Source organism: Lemur catta, chromosome 12 (assembly GCF_020740605.2).
Source record: "Lemur catta isolate mLemCat1 chromosome 12, mLemCat1.pri, whole genome shotgun sequence".
Classification (NCBI taxonomy): Eukaryota; Metazoa; Chordata; class Mammalia; order Primates; family Lemuridae; genus Lemur; species Lemur catta.
In genome coordinates, this window is record NC_059139.1 from 64,400,097 (window position 1) to 64,416,373 (window position 16,277).

The following is a 16,277-nucleotide window of genomic DNA, read 5'->3' on the forward strand; positions in this document are numbered from 1 at the left end:
GGGTCCTTTCAAAGTCCAACACAAATAAAACAGGGTGGTGACAACAGATAAGGAAAGAAGCAGTGTAATGTGAAATGTATTTTAGGTTAGGAAGTAGAATTGACAGGACTTGGTACTAGATTAGATATGGGGGGATGTTAGCAAGTCCCTAAGACCCCTTCACATTTGTCACTAGAAAGACTCATGGGACTCATTATAGTTATGCTAAGATTATTGCAGAACATGGTAAGGGAACACACAGCTGGATCATAGAGAAAAAGGACACAGGCAGTGTGTAGAAGGATCCATGTGCAGGCTTCCTTATGCACCCTCCCTCTCATTGGGGCTCATACAGAGCGCATTCTTCCTCCAGCAACAAAAATGCAGAACACGTGTGCAACGTTTCTGCCCAGGGAAGCCCATTAGAGACTCAAAACCCAGAGCTTTTATTGGGTGCTGGTTACACTGGCACAGGCACCAAGTTCCAGACTCCTAGAAGGAAAGCAAATGGTCAGCACAGACCACAGTGTTGGTACAAATAGTTTAGGCACAGTGAGTCACCTTTATTATTTAGAGAAAGTTTTATATGTGTAGGGAATTGTTTACCAGCCAAGTTCCCAGATGCCAGCCAAGGGCCAACCTTGTACGCAGACCTATTTAAGAATAATAGTCTCAAGTCAGCTACGTGAACTCCTTTCTGCACAGGGGAAGTGAGGAAAAGGGGGATGTCAAGGATGACAAGATGTCAAGGATAAGCAATCTTAAAATTCCATTGTCTTAATGTAATAAAAGTTTATTTCTCACTTAAGTTATGTCTGTCACAGCTTGTTGGAAGTTAGGGGATCGGTTGGGGGATATGGTCTCTGTTCCACAGAGCCCCTCAAGAACCCAGGCTGGTGGAGGCTCCACCATTCAGAATGTTAATTCTTGTGAAAGCCAAAGAGGCAACTGGAAAGGTCTCATATCGACTCTTCTGTGTCAGTGTAGGAGTGACACATTGCATTTCCACCCACAGTTCATTGACCAAAACTGGTCATGTGGCCTCACCAAACTGTAAGTGGGGCTGGAAAATATGGGGTAGTAGATGAGATGTTTGGTGGACACCAATGTTTCTGCCATAACATCCAGGTGGAAAAGTCAAGTAGGCTTCGAGAACAAATGTATGTTATAGAGAGATTCATTTAGAAGTAATAAGCAGATAGGTGCTATTTAAAGCCACCCTCACTTTCTGCTGAAGCACAGTGGCATCATAAAGGCAATGTTATCACTCTTTTCTGTTTTGAAGGAGCAGGAAATTCAGATTGGTGGATACCTTTCCAATCTCCCTGAAACCAGCAGCACACAGGTGCCTTGGCTAGCTCACAAGACAGACTTTGGATTAGTATTTTAACTTCTCTAAGAGGAAAGACTTGGTGTCCAAAAAGCTGCCTAGAAACATCCTGATACTCAGAGCAGAGGGGCTGGGCTCACAAAGGTGAGAGGGAACACTTGAACTATTTATATATGTGGATACTGACAGCCAAAATCACACACAAAAAGCTGGAGTTGTCTCACGCCATGGCTACCACTAGGTGTCACTAGTAGGCCAAAGTTAGCAGTATGGGAGCGGAAAGGATGAAAGAACAAATAGAGGAGGAAGGAATGAAAAGGTAGAAAGTGCCCCAAGATGGCAACAGGTAGAACTTAGTGGTGGTAGCAGTGCCCACACTGTTCTATTGCCCAAAAAAATAAAATAATATAATTTTATTCTGAACTGTAATGACTTTCAAATGTACTTAATGGGTTCTTACATGCCTGCCTGGCATGCATGGTTGGTTGTGTGCATGTGCGTGTGCGTGTGTTTGTGTGTGTGTGTGTGTGTGTGTGTGTTGGGAATGTGGAGAGAGGTCGTTTATTCTGCCCTCCACTATAGCTTTCCAAGCATCACATAACTAACCACATTAATACTTTCAGTAGAGATAAAAGAAAGTTTCCCTTCCTTTCTCATTCTTCTTGTATATCTATGCATATATATACACCTATTGAGGTCTTCAGTTTATTAAAAATTAGATTTAAGGCTGATGGCTGTAAAAAGTATCATTTTTTAATGCCCAGATTATGCCAAAGCAAAAGACTTTTCCTTAGAAATGGTAAACCTTGTTCAGTCCTTTCATGACATAAGCTGGAAACTAACACCCTCCATGTGCCAATAAAACAATTTGGGGTGGCTAACACATAATGAAAATTATAATAAATCAAAATATATTTTATTATCACTTTGGTAATAATAAAAAAAAGTGATACATTAAAACTATATGGTTAATTTGTGTTTGGGTCAGTGAAACAAATGGTTAAAAGGGAAATTATCCCATAGAATACTGATAACTGAAAACTATACTAACAGAATAGAATCTGAAGAAACTAGCACTGCAGGCAAATCTATTATTCTGAGTTTCTCAGTTTCTTATATGTTGAGGCTCATTTGAAAAATGGCACTTGTGTGGCATGCTGGGGTAAATGTACAAGGCTCCCGGGTGTCAGCTGCCCCAAGTCCACTGGGCCATGCTAGGGTCTGAGATCACTGTCAGCGTACTAATACAGGTTGTGATGCTCAACCTTGGCTTCACACCGGAATCACTTGGGAAGTTTTTATAAAAGAATATTGAACCCCTCCCCCATTTAATTTTGTTGGTCTGGCACGCAGACCGGGCATCATGACTTCTTAAAAACTCCCAAGTGACTCTATGGCATAGCCAGAGTTAAGAACCACTGCACTGGAAGATAGTCAAGGAAATTTAAAACAAAACATCAAATTTATCTATTTTTTCCAGCTTTGAACACAAATTTAAAGGTTTTTTTCCCCCAATTCAGGTTAGTATAAAAAGAAAAAACAAAACTGCGAAGTTCAAAAGATGAAAGTGAAAACCTTCCATCTCCCCTCAGAGCAACCACTGTTTCTTCTGATTTTTTGAGAAAAAGTTTATGTACATACCTGCATATTTGTATCTGGAGAAATAATTTTTATCTACATGAAAGAGAGCACACTACCATTGTGTTCTAAGCTGTCTTTTAATATTTATTACGTCACGGAATCTATGCTTTGAGCATACAGCATACAGCTAAAAGTAATTCACACATCCGCACTGTATTTTATTTAACCATTCTCCTGTGCTGATGATCATTTTAGCTATTCTCATTCTTTCACTGCAATAAACTTCCTTATACATAAATTATATGCATCGTGACGACCTTCTGCAAATATTCTTATAAATTCTTAGATCACTGGAGGCATTTAAAATTTGTATAAATGTAGCGTGATCAATAAACACCTAAAAAATGAACTGATGCTACCCACATTGGTCAAACACGATTAGGACTGCCAGTTTGGAGACGCTGGCACAATGCGGGGGCACAGCCCCCACCGCCCGCAGGAGTCCACGGCCCGCAGTGCCGGGGGCGGCGGGTCTCGGGTCACGTGGACGGCTTCGCCCCGCCCCGCCCCGCCAGGGCCCGCGCGGCGGCTGGAGCTCCGGCTTGCGCAGTCGCATCACGCAGAGGCCGCGACAGGCGGGTCTCGCGGAGGCGGAGCGAGGACTCCGGGACGGTAAGTTCCGTTCTCGCCGCGCGGGGTTGGGCGGCGCTCGCAGGGCCAGCTGCTTCCGGCCGGGCGGGGGGGGGGGCTCGCGCTTCCGGCGGCCACGGGGCCGCGGTCGAGCGCGCTTAGCTGTTGGCTGCGTCGGGGGCTGTGGCCCCTCCGGGCTTCGGTTCGGCGTTCGTGAGCGGTGAACCCTTCGGGGCAGGCTTCTGCCCAGGCGGCCCACCGCGCTTGTTCACCTCGAGACTGCGCCCCCCAGCCCTGCCGCCTCAGGGGGGCAGGCAGGGTATTGCTGCCAGGTTTTCCTTGTGATTTGCGCTCTCTGAAGTGTAACAGATGCTCCGGGATTTCTGCAGTCCCGGCCGTCCTAGATACTCGTCCCCTGGGGTCTGCAGTCGGGAGAATCCACTACGTCCGCACAGTGCGCCCAGTCTGCAGTCGCAGGCCGCCCTTCACGAAATGTCAGTACAGCTAAGTTGAAAGGACCTGAGAGGTGACAGCTAACTTGCTGTGAGCGTTGCCGGCGGCTAGGCCCTGCTGTGAACATCTGAGGTGTAATAAAACATTTATCCCGCACCACACCCCTGCGTGGCAAGGCTTTCTTACGACGAAACTGCAGCACAGATAAATTAAGCAACTTGCCCTAATTCACGTAGAATCGGGATTCAAACCCGGTCTAGCTCACCTGTGATCACAGATCTCTATTAACAGACAATGGGGGCGATTTCCAGAGCGGCTACATGACTTTATTATTGGGCAAGTATTCAATTTTAAACATTTGTGGATAACTCTTGCACATTAGCATTCATAAATTTAAAAAAATTCAGGGCCATCATCTTCGGTGATACATATATATCATAAATATCAGTAATATACATCTCGTGGATCATCAATATAAATCTTTGTTAAAAGGTTTTTGTGTCTTCAAGATGGTTTACTTGTGGGCCACTTGTTTTTATAAATCTGTGCTACCTGAATGAAATTAATATCTACCCTTGGTTTTGTGAGGCTTAAAAAGCTAATATATGCAAAGCGTGAGGCTTAATAAGCTAATATATACAAAATGTTCAAACAGTAGGCACTCACTGAAGAATAGCTAGTTTTATCTGTTATTATTCTACCATTCAAAACTACTATCTGAGGCATTTCTCTTCCCTAAACATAAAAGCAAAGGTGTTACCCTTAAGATAAGCATTCTGATAATGTGTAGACCAAGTCCCCAGACTTAGTAAAAGCCCCTTAGTCATTGCTCGAGAGGAGTGACAAGTAAGTGTCTTTAATTTCATGTCTCTTTCGTCTCCAGGGTCTTATGGAAACTTGAGTTACAATATTTTTTTTAATAAAATTCCACTTGAATTTATTTCCTGCGTTGGAAAGGGATCTAATAGTGACTGAGTTTCAATTTAGCTAATCTGTAATTTTATATGGAGTTAGCCCCTATAGAAACCTAATTTTAGGACAGGCCAAAAATTTTTCTTGAAGGGAATTGTAGAGCAGAATAACTAAATTTTTTATAGGAAAATTTTCATCTAGCTCCCAAACTGGGTAAATTTTTTAATTTTTAACTTTCTTTTATTCAGTTAAGATTCTAATATCTTAAAGTAGACTCAAAATAGAGGAAATATGTGGGAGTTTATGAATAGTTCATCAAAAATAACAGTAATTAAGGTGAGCAAATAGGTTTTTATTGTTGTCTGAATGGACCATGATATTCATAATATTAATAATATGGGTGTTAATTATAAATAGTCATCAGATATCATAAATAAATAGTAACATTTATGATACATAGAGGAAACATGAGATAATATTTTCTTAAGCAAAATGCAAGGCTGTAATCATAGTTCTCTGAAACCTTTATCATTTAGCTCCAGCCTTCTCTGCTCATTTCTTATCAGCCCCTTCAAAGTTCACTACAGTTTTTCTTAGTTGGAGGCAAAGCCTGCAAGGCTATATATATGTTCCAAGAGACTGAAATTTGAGAAAGGACAGTGTTTGGTTCTCATTTATTTGGGAGTTGGGAAAACATAATTAACTTTTGATGTCAGTTTACATCTCTTGCATTTTGTTACTTGCTTTATAGTAGTATTTCTTTTCTGATTTTGCGTAGAAAGAAAAAAAAATCATTCATTTATTGTCTCCTCTAGTGTCAAACTTTGAAATAAGCTGCACAGAATTCACAAATACTTCATTCATGATCTATGCTCAGACACATTCCCTGGGGATAGAAAGTGCAATTTTATCCCAGTTTTCTTGGGGTTTAGGTCATTTGCTACATAAAGTAGGATACAACTTTAATATTGAAAAGAATAATTTTAAATATAAGAATTAACTAAATGTTTTGAGACATTTAAGAAATTTTATTTTTATTATCCCCTTGCTTTTCTTTATAAGTTTACCCTATGTACATATATCCATAAATAATATATTGTTTGGTTTTGCCAGTTTTTGCACTTGATTAAAAAGGAAGCATATTCTGAATTCTTTTTAAATTTTTTCATTGGAAGTTACATTTTTGAAATTCACCCAACTTGATGTGGTGATAGATTTTTCACTGCCGTACAGCATTCCATTAAATGAATGTTCAAATTATCCATTCTACTGTTGATGAATTTTGAGTTGTTTTTTGTCTTTTGCTATTATAACCATTCTTGTGCATGTTTCCTGGTATACCTGTGCACATTTTTCTAGCACATACCTAAAGTGGGATTACTGAGTCATGAATATATTTACTAGGTAATTCCAAACTGTGGTAGCACTAATTTATGCTATCACTAGCAGTTGTTCCATATTCTCACCAATACTTGGTATAATTTTTTGCCAGTCTGGTGAATGGAAAATAGTATCCCATTTGTGGTTTTGCTTTGCATTTCCTTTGCATTTTCCTACTAATGAGGTTGAATATCTTTACGTGTGATTACTGGCCGTTCATTCAGACTTCCTTATCTCTGAAATGTTTGTTCATTTCTTTTGCCCATTTTTCTGTGATTATTTGGATCACAGATTATTCTCACTAGTCTATGGGAGTTCTTCATATATTCTGAATTGTAATCCTTTGTTGGTTATATGTGTTGCAAATTCCACATTTCTTTCTTTTCTTTTTCTTCAGCCCATTTCCCCTTCTTTCAGTTAATTCATTTATCTGTTTCCATTTTTCTTATCATTATTGCCCCTTTGTTCTGTCACAAAATGTGATAAGTGCTGCACACCCAACTCTGAAGGTAAATACTACCACCTGAGCAATTTGTATACTTTGGGCACCTACCAAAACCCAGTAAAACCGGATGACTGTTTAGAGATAGTATCCCAGCCTCCTGTCAGCCATAGCTAACTCAGAAAATTATGGCCATGGTCCTCTTTGCCTTTTCTTAAAAATAATATATTTTTGCTTTTTTATTGTGAGATGATTTTTAAAAACAGCGTTTGTATTATTTTTCCATCCTTTTTTTTTAAAGTAGCCAGGTTAAAGCAAGGATTAACAACGCAACCTTCAGAATACGAGTTTGACATCCTTATAATTTCCTAAGCTTGATTTGTGTAATACTGTCCTTTAAACACTGAATTCAAAGCTCCTGCCTCTCCCCATCAATGCACTTGTGTGTATGCCTGCACACACACAAACACACACCCCTTCACTTCAATTTTGGAGCCCAGACTTACAATGATATATGATGTCTGTCTTCCACATGACTCAGAACTACCCCTCTCAAAATAGTGGCCTATAAATTCTCCCTTTCTAAAGTTCACTCCTGACACATTCCCATAGAGATTATGCTACTAATAATTTGTTTCATAAACTTTTAAAATGAGCCAAGTTCTTTTCCTCCTAACATTTTAAAACTTCCAATAAGTCATATAGGATTAAATAAATATTTAGAGAAGCCATCAGGAAAATTCTCTGCAGAAGGCCTGAAGCCACTTGGCACTTCCATGAACAAATTTTCCCTCTTCTTGGGAGGGGTTTGGGTCCACAGTTTGTAACCATTCTAAGCTAGGTATACCAAGGTCTACGTGCCTTCTTTAAAGAAGTTAGATATATATTTTTTGTATGTGGAATGTTAACCTAAGACTTAAATAGAATTAAAATGGCAAGTTCCATGTAAATTGTTACCCTCTTTAACTTCCTATGAAAGATGACACTATTACTATATTTGAAGAGGGTCCTGATGATGAAAGATCATCTTCCTAAAATTAGAATATTTTTTTGAAGTTGACATGTGATTTATAATTTTGTCAAATATCTTAAATTGTAGACAAGTGTATGTGTGTTTAATATCATGAGCATTCCATAGCAAACTACTTAATGTTTAACAGCAGCCAGGTTTTCGCAGCTAAGGTGGGCCATCACTTTGATTCACTTCCTTTCCTTTTCCATATGTAACTATTTGCCTTGCATAAGATAGAATTACCTCTCAGGTTGTCTGGGTCTTTTGGTAGTTTCCAATTCTAATTAAATACATCCATAAAATGATGAAATTGTTAAAATGGAACTGAAAATGAAAATATTGAGTAAAACCTAACCTTGACACAACCTTTAGAATTGTTACATGTTGCTTTGAATGTCTGTGTCTGATGTAAATGTCTATTGAGGTGTTATAAGATGACCGAAGAATTATTTGGGGTTTAAACTACACATGTATTTTGGAGAGGCCAAGGTAGGAGGATTGCTTGAGGCCAGAAGTTCAAGAGCAGCCTGGGAAACATAGCAAGACCTCATCTCTACAAAAAATAAAAATTAGCTGGACATGGTGATGTGTGCCTGTAGTCCTATCTACTTTGGAGGCTGAGGCAGGAGGATCAATTAAGTGCAGGAGTTTGGGGCTACAGTGAGCTATGATCGAGCAACTGCACTCCAGCCTGGGTGACAGAGTAAGACCCTGTCTCTAAAAAATAAAATAAATAAAATAAAATACACATATATGCCATTTTTAAGGCTTACTGTGTGCTTAACTTTGACTTTTGAAGAAAAGCTGCTAACTGTTATACAGTAATGTGTATGAGTCATTATTTTGGTTCAAGGCCTGGATCAGACTTATAACCCTTGAGCATGTTCCTATAAACAATATTGAGATATTTCTTAGTCTTGATTTATTTCCAGCTTTTAATTTTATATTTGGCTAAAGGATATATCTATATTTGGCCAAAAGGATATTAAAGAGTGAAATAGGAAACAAACTTTAGAAATACAGGGAAAAGAGAATAGTAATGGTTATATTCTGAATGTAAGCCCTTATTTTGATACTAACCAGTATTTGATTTCTAGAAGAGTGGAGGCATAGGGAGTTAATGAACTTACAAATAGAAAAGGGTACAAGGTAGGCCCAGCTCTTTATGGAACAACCAAAGTTTCAGGACAACTGATTTCCTAGGAACCCCAGGTTTCTTCATGTATCATTTATTGTATGATACACAGAGGGGGCCAGGTGGAGCAGATTTGACCTCATTGCATGCCTTTTTGTCTAGGTTACCATTTATTTGCAATTCCAGGAGAATATAAGAGAGTAGTGAATGAATTTCATTTGATTAGCAATAGTTTGGACACTGCTGCTGGCCTTGCCTCTCTTCAGCCTCTCTTCCACCTGACCTCTAAATGTTGAAGTACTTCAGGAATTCTCTTAGACCTTCTTCCCTATCTATACTTCCTCTCCAAGTGATTCCATAGAAAACTCCCAGATTTCTCTCTCTAGTGATTCTCAACTCTAGTCTCATATATGAGACTGCTGACTTGATAATGGCCACTTGGATGTCTCTGAGGCACCTTAAACTCATTATGTACAAAACGTAGCTAGCTCTTGATTTTCCATACCTGCAAAAATGCCATTCCTTTCTTGGTCTTTCTCATCACAGTCATTGGCACTACAGTCCACATAGCTGCACAAACCTTAAACTTGGGAGTCATCTTTATTTATTTTTCTGTAGCTCCTTCATTCCACTTCATCAACCCAACTTCTCTGTGCCTCAGTTTTCTCACTGTAAAATTATAGTCATACCTTCTCTTTAGTAGTATGTTGGGGGACTAAAGGAGTTAATAAATAAATATAAAGGCTTTAAAACAGTGTCTGGCACATAGTTAGCGCAATATAATTGTAGCTTCTGTTGCTGCTGCTGTTGTTATTCCTTTTTCTCCCCCACAGAGTCAACACCCTGGTGCAAGCTGCCGTCTCTTCCATGGACCTCTGCAGTAGCTTTCTGATTTCTGTGCTTCCATTCTTGTTCTGCTACAATCCATTCTCCACAGAGCCAGGGCATTCTTTTATGATAAAAATGGATTACATCACACTTAACTGCTTTATACTCTTTAGTGGCTTCCCATTGCTCTTAGGTTAAAATCCTCCCACAACACTGTACAACCTGGCTCCTGCCTATTCACCAATCCTGCTCATTATGCTCCTGGAACATAATCTGACTAATTCATTCCTCACTTAACCAAGAATTTTTTTCCCTTCGGGCTGTTGTATTTGCTATTCCTGCAGTATGGAATTCTCTTTCCCCAGTTCTTAGCATATCTAGTCCATTTGCATTTTGGAGATTTCAGCTCAGTTGTCATCTCAATTACCTCCTCGGCCCATTCTTTACAAAATTGCCTCTCCCTGTTACTTTCTCTCTCATATGATCCAGTTTATTTTCTTCATGGCTCTTACAATAGTGTGTGGTTATCTTAGTTATGTATTTATTTATTATCAGTCTCATCAACTAGAATGTAATTTTTGGGTGGGAAGAAACCTTATCAGTCATACTTCTTGAAGTACCTGTCACATAGTGGGTGTTCAGGAAATATTTATCAAATGAATGATAACCTCTAATGAGGAAGGAAAACTTTGCAGAAGGAGAACATGAAAATCTATATTGTTGAAAGTTTTTATTTTATAATTCTGCTGTGCTGAAGATTATTTTCAATAGCCACTCCCTGATAATTTTGCTTACTTGCTTTGTTCAAACATATGTTCCTCCCTAAATATATTACAGAGAAACTTGTCCATCAGTGTCCCAAAGATAAAAGTAGGCTGTGATTAGATGTTACTATGAACCCTTATTTCTGTCATCTTTCATAAGCCTTTAAGTTCTGTCATCTGTCATAAGCCTTTAATTTCTGTCATATAATAAAGGAATTGAAGTAGCCCTGCTCCAAGATAATGGTCTAGTTGGCAGCCTATTAAGGACCTGGCTCTGCCACCGGGGCCCCTCCACCATGAAACTTAGAAATGAGAGGGAGTGGGGTGTACAGCAGGAGGCGCGTGGAGAGTGAGGGAGCAAAGCTTCATTTGCATTTACAGCTGCTCCCCTCCCCATCGCTCACATCACCACCTGAACTCCGAGACACCCGGCCCCCCGCCCCCTCCATGGAAAAAGATTGGGGACCTCTGGTCTGGGTACATACAGGATCTCATACCTAAATATGATAGGCAGCCCCTTTCTTGTCCACCCACATTGTGAAGTGAGCTTGCCTTATACCAGTGGCAGGGCTGGATATTGTCCAGATGGTTGAAGATTCCCATTTTATGGCAGAGGGCAGAAACCATGCAGGGATAGCTGATAATATACTAATTAGGAAATAAAGGAAAAAATCAAAACCCTTTGGTCTCAATTTCTGTCTTGCAATTTTTATTTTATTACAAGCAAAGATTCAAAATAAGGTCTTGCCTAGAGGAAAATCTCTCTCTCTCTCTCTCTCCAACCCTAAGATAATATAAGATTCTTCACACTTTTTTAAAGTTATTATCAAAACTACCACATTCTATATCCTGAGATAGGGAGGAAAATCAGGAATGTCTCCAGAAACTTTGGAATATTATCTCTAATAGAAAGAGATTAGGAATAATAGAGGATAAATTGGAGATTAGGAATGGAGAAAGAATAAATATAAAACTTCTTGAAAAGTTGGATATGTTATAGAAAAAATGTAACTGCCCCTATATGGGAGACTGTCAGGAAAATCCTCTGTATGGGACCCAAAACCCTGATACTAATATGTCTTGATGTTTCCTTCTCACATGGAATCAACAGACTGTGACTATGTTCTTAAAGTATGTGGAAAGTCTCAGGGCTGCTTTCAAAGAAATAGACTGAATATCTGTGCCAAGAAAAAAATATATTTACAGTACCTGAAAATTTTCCTCTATAAATTAATTGAGGAGACAGTCATCTCTTTGAATGACCAAAATAAGGCAGAAGAAAGTAACGCCAATTTCTATTTGAGGTAAGAAAATGAAAGGTCTCCATTCATACCTATCCCCTCTTGTTATAATAGTTATCTGGTTGTGCCTGTGAAGAGCAGGCTGTGTAATCTAGGCAAAACCAAGTTAGCCACCTCACCCAAGGGGCCCAAGACGTTTCACACTATTGAAGAATTCTGCCTTCAGCAGAAGACTGAAAATAATGCAAATAATAACTAGATGTTGTTTACTATTGAATTTGACGGGGAATAAAGGGATAGTGAAACTTAAGTCTCTGTGTCTTAGGAGTTCTGGAATTTACTTCTCAGCCATTAAAATGAATCTAATACAAGTCTAGCCTTAGAGTGGAGAGTCTTCCCTAATTTTGGTAGGCTTGGAGAGTCTTTAACTCAAAGTAATGACTAACTATAATTCAGTATTTATAAATGTTTTATTTAGCTATGGAAAAATGCCTCCATTATTCTCAAGAAATTTAGACTATTCATTCTTATGATTATCTCTGTGATTGAAGTTGTAGCCAAACTAGTGAAGACTGCTTGCAATTTTCTTTCTTTTTTCTTTTTGTTCAACTAGCATGAATCTTGATGGCTCTGTACAAGAACCTGAAAAGAAGGAATGTTCTCCTGTCTGTGTTGGCAAAGAAGATAACATTAAAAAAGCTGGAAGAATGACAGCTGTTGTCCATGACAGAGAAGTGGTCATTTTCTACCACAAAGGAGAATATCATGCTATGGATATTCGCTGTTACCGTAAGAGTTTATTTTTCATTTGTTAGATTTTATTTACTAACCACAAAACTATCAAAATTCAATTTTTTTAGTGACTAGATATAATATTCAATTTCTTTTCAGACTCAGGAGGACCTTTACACTTGGGAGAAATAGAGGTATGTAAAATTAAATTGATTTTTAACAAACTCAGATGTTTTCTATTTATATTCTTATTATTTTATTTCATTCTTTATTCAAAAATAATTCATATTTGGTTTGACCTCTATTTTAACGCTTTGAATATAACCTTCAGTATTCCAGGTATTCACAACCCACCCTATAATATGAAGAAAACCATTTCACAGATAAATATTTGTGAGAAATATGCATGTCTTTTGACCTGGCAGTTATACTCTGAGATATCTATCCTATGGATATAATTGCACAAATGTTTAAGTATATGTATAGGAAAGGTTCATTGTAGCATTATTTATTATAATGAATAATTGAAGGCAACCTCAATGTTTTGGCAATAGGAAACTGGTTAAATAAATTATGATACAGCCAGGCCGTGGAATTACTGTACTATGCAACAAATTAGTGAGGCAGATCTATGTGTGCTGGTATGGAGGGATGTCAACAATATATTTATGCCTGAAAAAAGTAAGTCGTAGAATGGTAGTTCTAATGAGATCCCATTTTCTTATCAAAAATTATATTCACTGTTTATATGCTCTGCATAATTTGAATTTTTTACAATGAATATATATTACCTTTGTAATATAATAAAATATACAGCATAAATATATTTTAAGGAAAGAAACCACACTTTGAAGTCTTAACTGAGAAGAAATGGGGGAAATTGCCTTTGCTTCCTTGCATTCTGACTAGTCACCGAATTTTTTGTTTTCTACATCATAAAACTGATATCTGTCTCTCTTTCTTACTGGTGCAAAGTACAAGCTTGAACTTAGCATTCCAATCTCTATGCTTGATACCTGTCTGGTTCCACACCTGTCCTCATGTTAAAGGACATATGTGTGTTGAAATTGTGAAAATGCAAGTGTTTGCTGACAGTTTTATGGAGGTACAAATCAGTATTACTGCACTTTTGGTGTAGAGGGAAAATTTAAGCACCTGCTGATGTTAATTTCGTAGAATTTCCTTCAGTTTCAGTCCATAATGAGAACTTCAAGGACTTGCTACTCGAAGTGTTATCCATAGATCAGCAATCTTGGTGTCACCTGAGAGCTTCTTAGACATGCAGAATCTCGTCCACCTCCCCCTCTTACACCTACTGAATTTAAACAGAGCTGCATTTAAACAAGATCCAGGTGATTCCTATGTTGTTTAAAATTTGTCAAGGACTTTATTAAGACAATTAAAAAGTTGAGAATTAGCTACTTTGGATTACAAATTGCTGTTCTATTAACATGTGCTCTCATGCTTTTAGTAACCCCTCTTGAATTTTGTATCTGGAGCTTACAGTTCTTCCAGCAGCTAGTGAAAATTCCTATAGATGCTCTTGAAACCCTTGCCCCATTTCTGTCAAGGAAATGACATTAACATCTAAAAGATAACAGCACAGCTGCAGTCACATGGTACATTTCCCTGAGCAAGTCAATCTTCTGATAGAGCTGGAACTGGGTTTCTAATCAACTTTAAGGAACTTGATGACTGTTCTCAGATTAGGTTCTGCTTTATACCGAATAATTTGTAAATGGGAGTAAAAAAAAGAGAGAGAAGGTGGTTTGTTCTTTTAACTTGGTTCTTCTGCAGTAGATTCTGTTCTGAGTCTGTGGTTTATCATAAACATTTGAAATGTCAGAATATTAAATCAGTTATTTTCTTCCCCAGGATTTTGATGGACGACCATGTATCGTTTGCCCCTGGCATAAATACAAAATAACTTTGGCAACAGGAGAAGGACTATACCAGTCCGTAAATCCTAAAGATCCATCAGCAAAACCCAAGTGGTCTTCCAAAGGAATAAAGCAAAGGATTCATACAGTGACAGTGGATGATGGAAATATTTATGTGACTCTTTCTAATGAACCTTTTAAGTGTGATTCTGATTTTTTTGCCACTGGAGATTTCAAAGTAATTAAGAGTCCTTTCTGATAAAAAATATATAGCAATGAAAAATGTATATGTTTGGAAATATTTTTAGAATAACTTTGCTTCAATACCGAAGATGAATTTTTGCCAACATAGACACAACTATTACTTTAAAAATCATATAAATCTGAGAGGTTTAAGAGCATACATACTTAGTATGATATAAGGATTATCATCAGGATCAATAGAATACATTTCATCCAATCCTCTGGATTGACTGGAATCTGAAAGTTATAGGTTTGGGATGTTCAGTTTACAAAGGGTGAAAATAATTTGGAGTAAGCAAAATGAATAATAGGTAAAAAGTAAAATTTAGTAGGAAATACTTTCATAGGAAAAAATCCCTATTTGATATAGAATATTTTATTCTGGAAAAATTTTAATATATACAAAGTAAACCAAATAGTATAATGAACATCCCATCATTCCAACTTCAACAATTGTCAACATTCTTGTTTCATTTATACTTCTGTGGATTTCCTACTTCTCCTATTTGATTGTTATATTTTTTAGGTAAAATTTAAATACATTGAAATGATCAAATCTTAACTGTACAATTTGTCCAAATATATAGCAGACATTTTCTACTTTAAAAATGCCTCCAAAACTGAGGTCAATTTACATGCTGAACTTAAAAATAAGAAACTTACTATTGTGCTAGATAAGGAAACCGAATGAAACTTGGTTCAGTTTCTCTCCAGTCAAGGTAAATCTTGAAGTAAGGAAGCCACACATAGCTGCTGCCCGACCATGAGAGATGGAAAGTCCCCTATTTAGTGAGCCAGTGTGCTTTGAATTGAATCCCTTATAGGGAATTTTCAAATAAAGGAATTTTTTTTTTTTAATTTTCAGAGTACTTTGTGCATGTGTGCACAACTGTTTCCTGTAAATGTTACAGAGAGAAGAGATCTAAGGTTTTGTTCCTCAAAGTTCACAAGCAAGGTTGATGTTCAGTTGGTTTACCCTGGTTTTACCATGCTCGTTATTTATGGCCAGCAGTGTTCTGATTGCCTGGTACCCACACTGTACCAGTTGTTAAGTATTTTGAATAACACCTTAGGAATAACACCGATCATGCAAAACTCAGCAGCACATAGACTGTAAGAGTAAGTGGGACCAGAAAGAACTAGGATGAGTAGATTATGAATTCAGAGTGAGAAGAGTGGTTGACAAGATTGGAACCTAGTCTCAAAGGACAGTAATCTTAGTGGCATAGGATTAAATTAAGAGTCCAAACCTAATACTTAACATTCTAAGGGGCCTACCTGGATCCTTTCCCTTTGTTATTGTAAAAATAGTAAGTGAATAAGGTGTGCATGGAAAACGCTCTGCTTACAGAACCCTTTGCTACGTATTATTACATTTCCTTTTCTGCTGGAATATGGTTATGAGGAACCCTTGCTACTCATTTCTCAGACTACTAAAGAACCAGACATGGGCTTTTTATAAATACTGTTTATGGCAGCAGCTACTCACCAGGTACAAAAAATGTACTGTCTCTGGGATAGGTCCATCCCAGCCTATCATATCAGGTGCTAATCCTTCAATGACCAGTCAGGTCTTAACATATGTCCAGAATTTAAAGCATATAGAAGAAATCACAGTACCTCCTGCAGGCAAAAACTCTGGCATTGGTTTGCAGGGCTAATTACAGAAGCATTTTCTCTCAGGAGCCAGTGGCAATAGTGAGTAGTATGGACTTGATTTCTCATATCACATCAT

At 37.9% G+C, this 16,277-nt stretch overlaps 1 protein-coding gene across 3 annotated transcripts; it reads left to right on the forward strand.

Moving 5' to 3' along the window:
• Nucleotides 1-3,487: 3,487 nt before the first annotated feature.
• On the forward strand, nt 3,488-14,586 carry RFESD (Rieske Fe-S domain containing). 3 transcript variants are annotated; one of them, XM_045566366.1, is made up of 6 exons: nt 9,144-9,203; nt 10,027-10,112; nt 11,739-11,750; nt 12,301-12,476; nt 12,579-12,613; nt 14,295-14,586. In XM_045566366.1, the coding sequence occupies exons 1-6, from the start codon at nt 9,144-9,146 to the stop codon at nt 14,556-14,558; spliced, it is 633 nt and encodes a 210-aa protein (XP_045422322.1). In that variant the 3' UTR covers nt 14,559-14,586. The 3 variants fall into 3 exon arrangements, with proteins under 3 accessions (XP_045422321.1, XP_045422322.1, XP_045422320.1); XM_045566365.1 differs by lacking the exons at nt 9,144-9,203; nt 10,027-10,112; nt 11,739-11,750 and adding an exon at nt 3,488-3,562; XM_045566364.1 differs by lacking the exons at nt 9,144-9,203; nt 10,027-10,112 and having other exon boundaries at nt 11,672-11,750.
• Nucleotides 14,587-16,277: the final 1,691 nt, after the last annotated feature.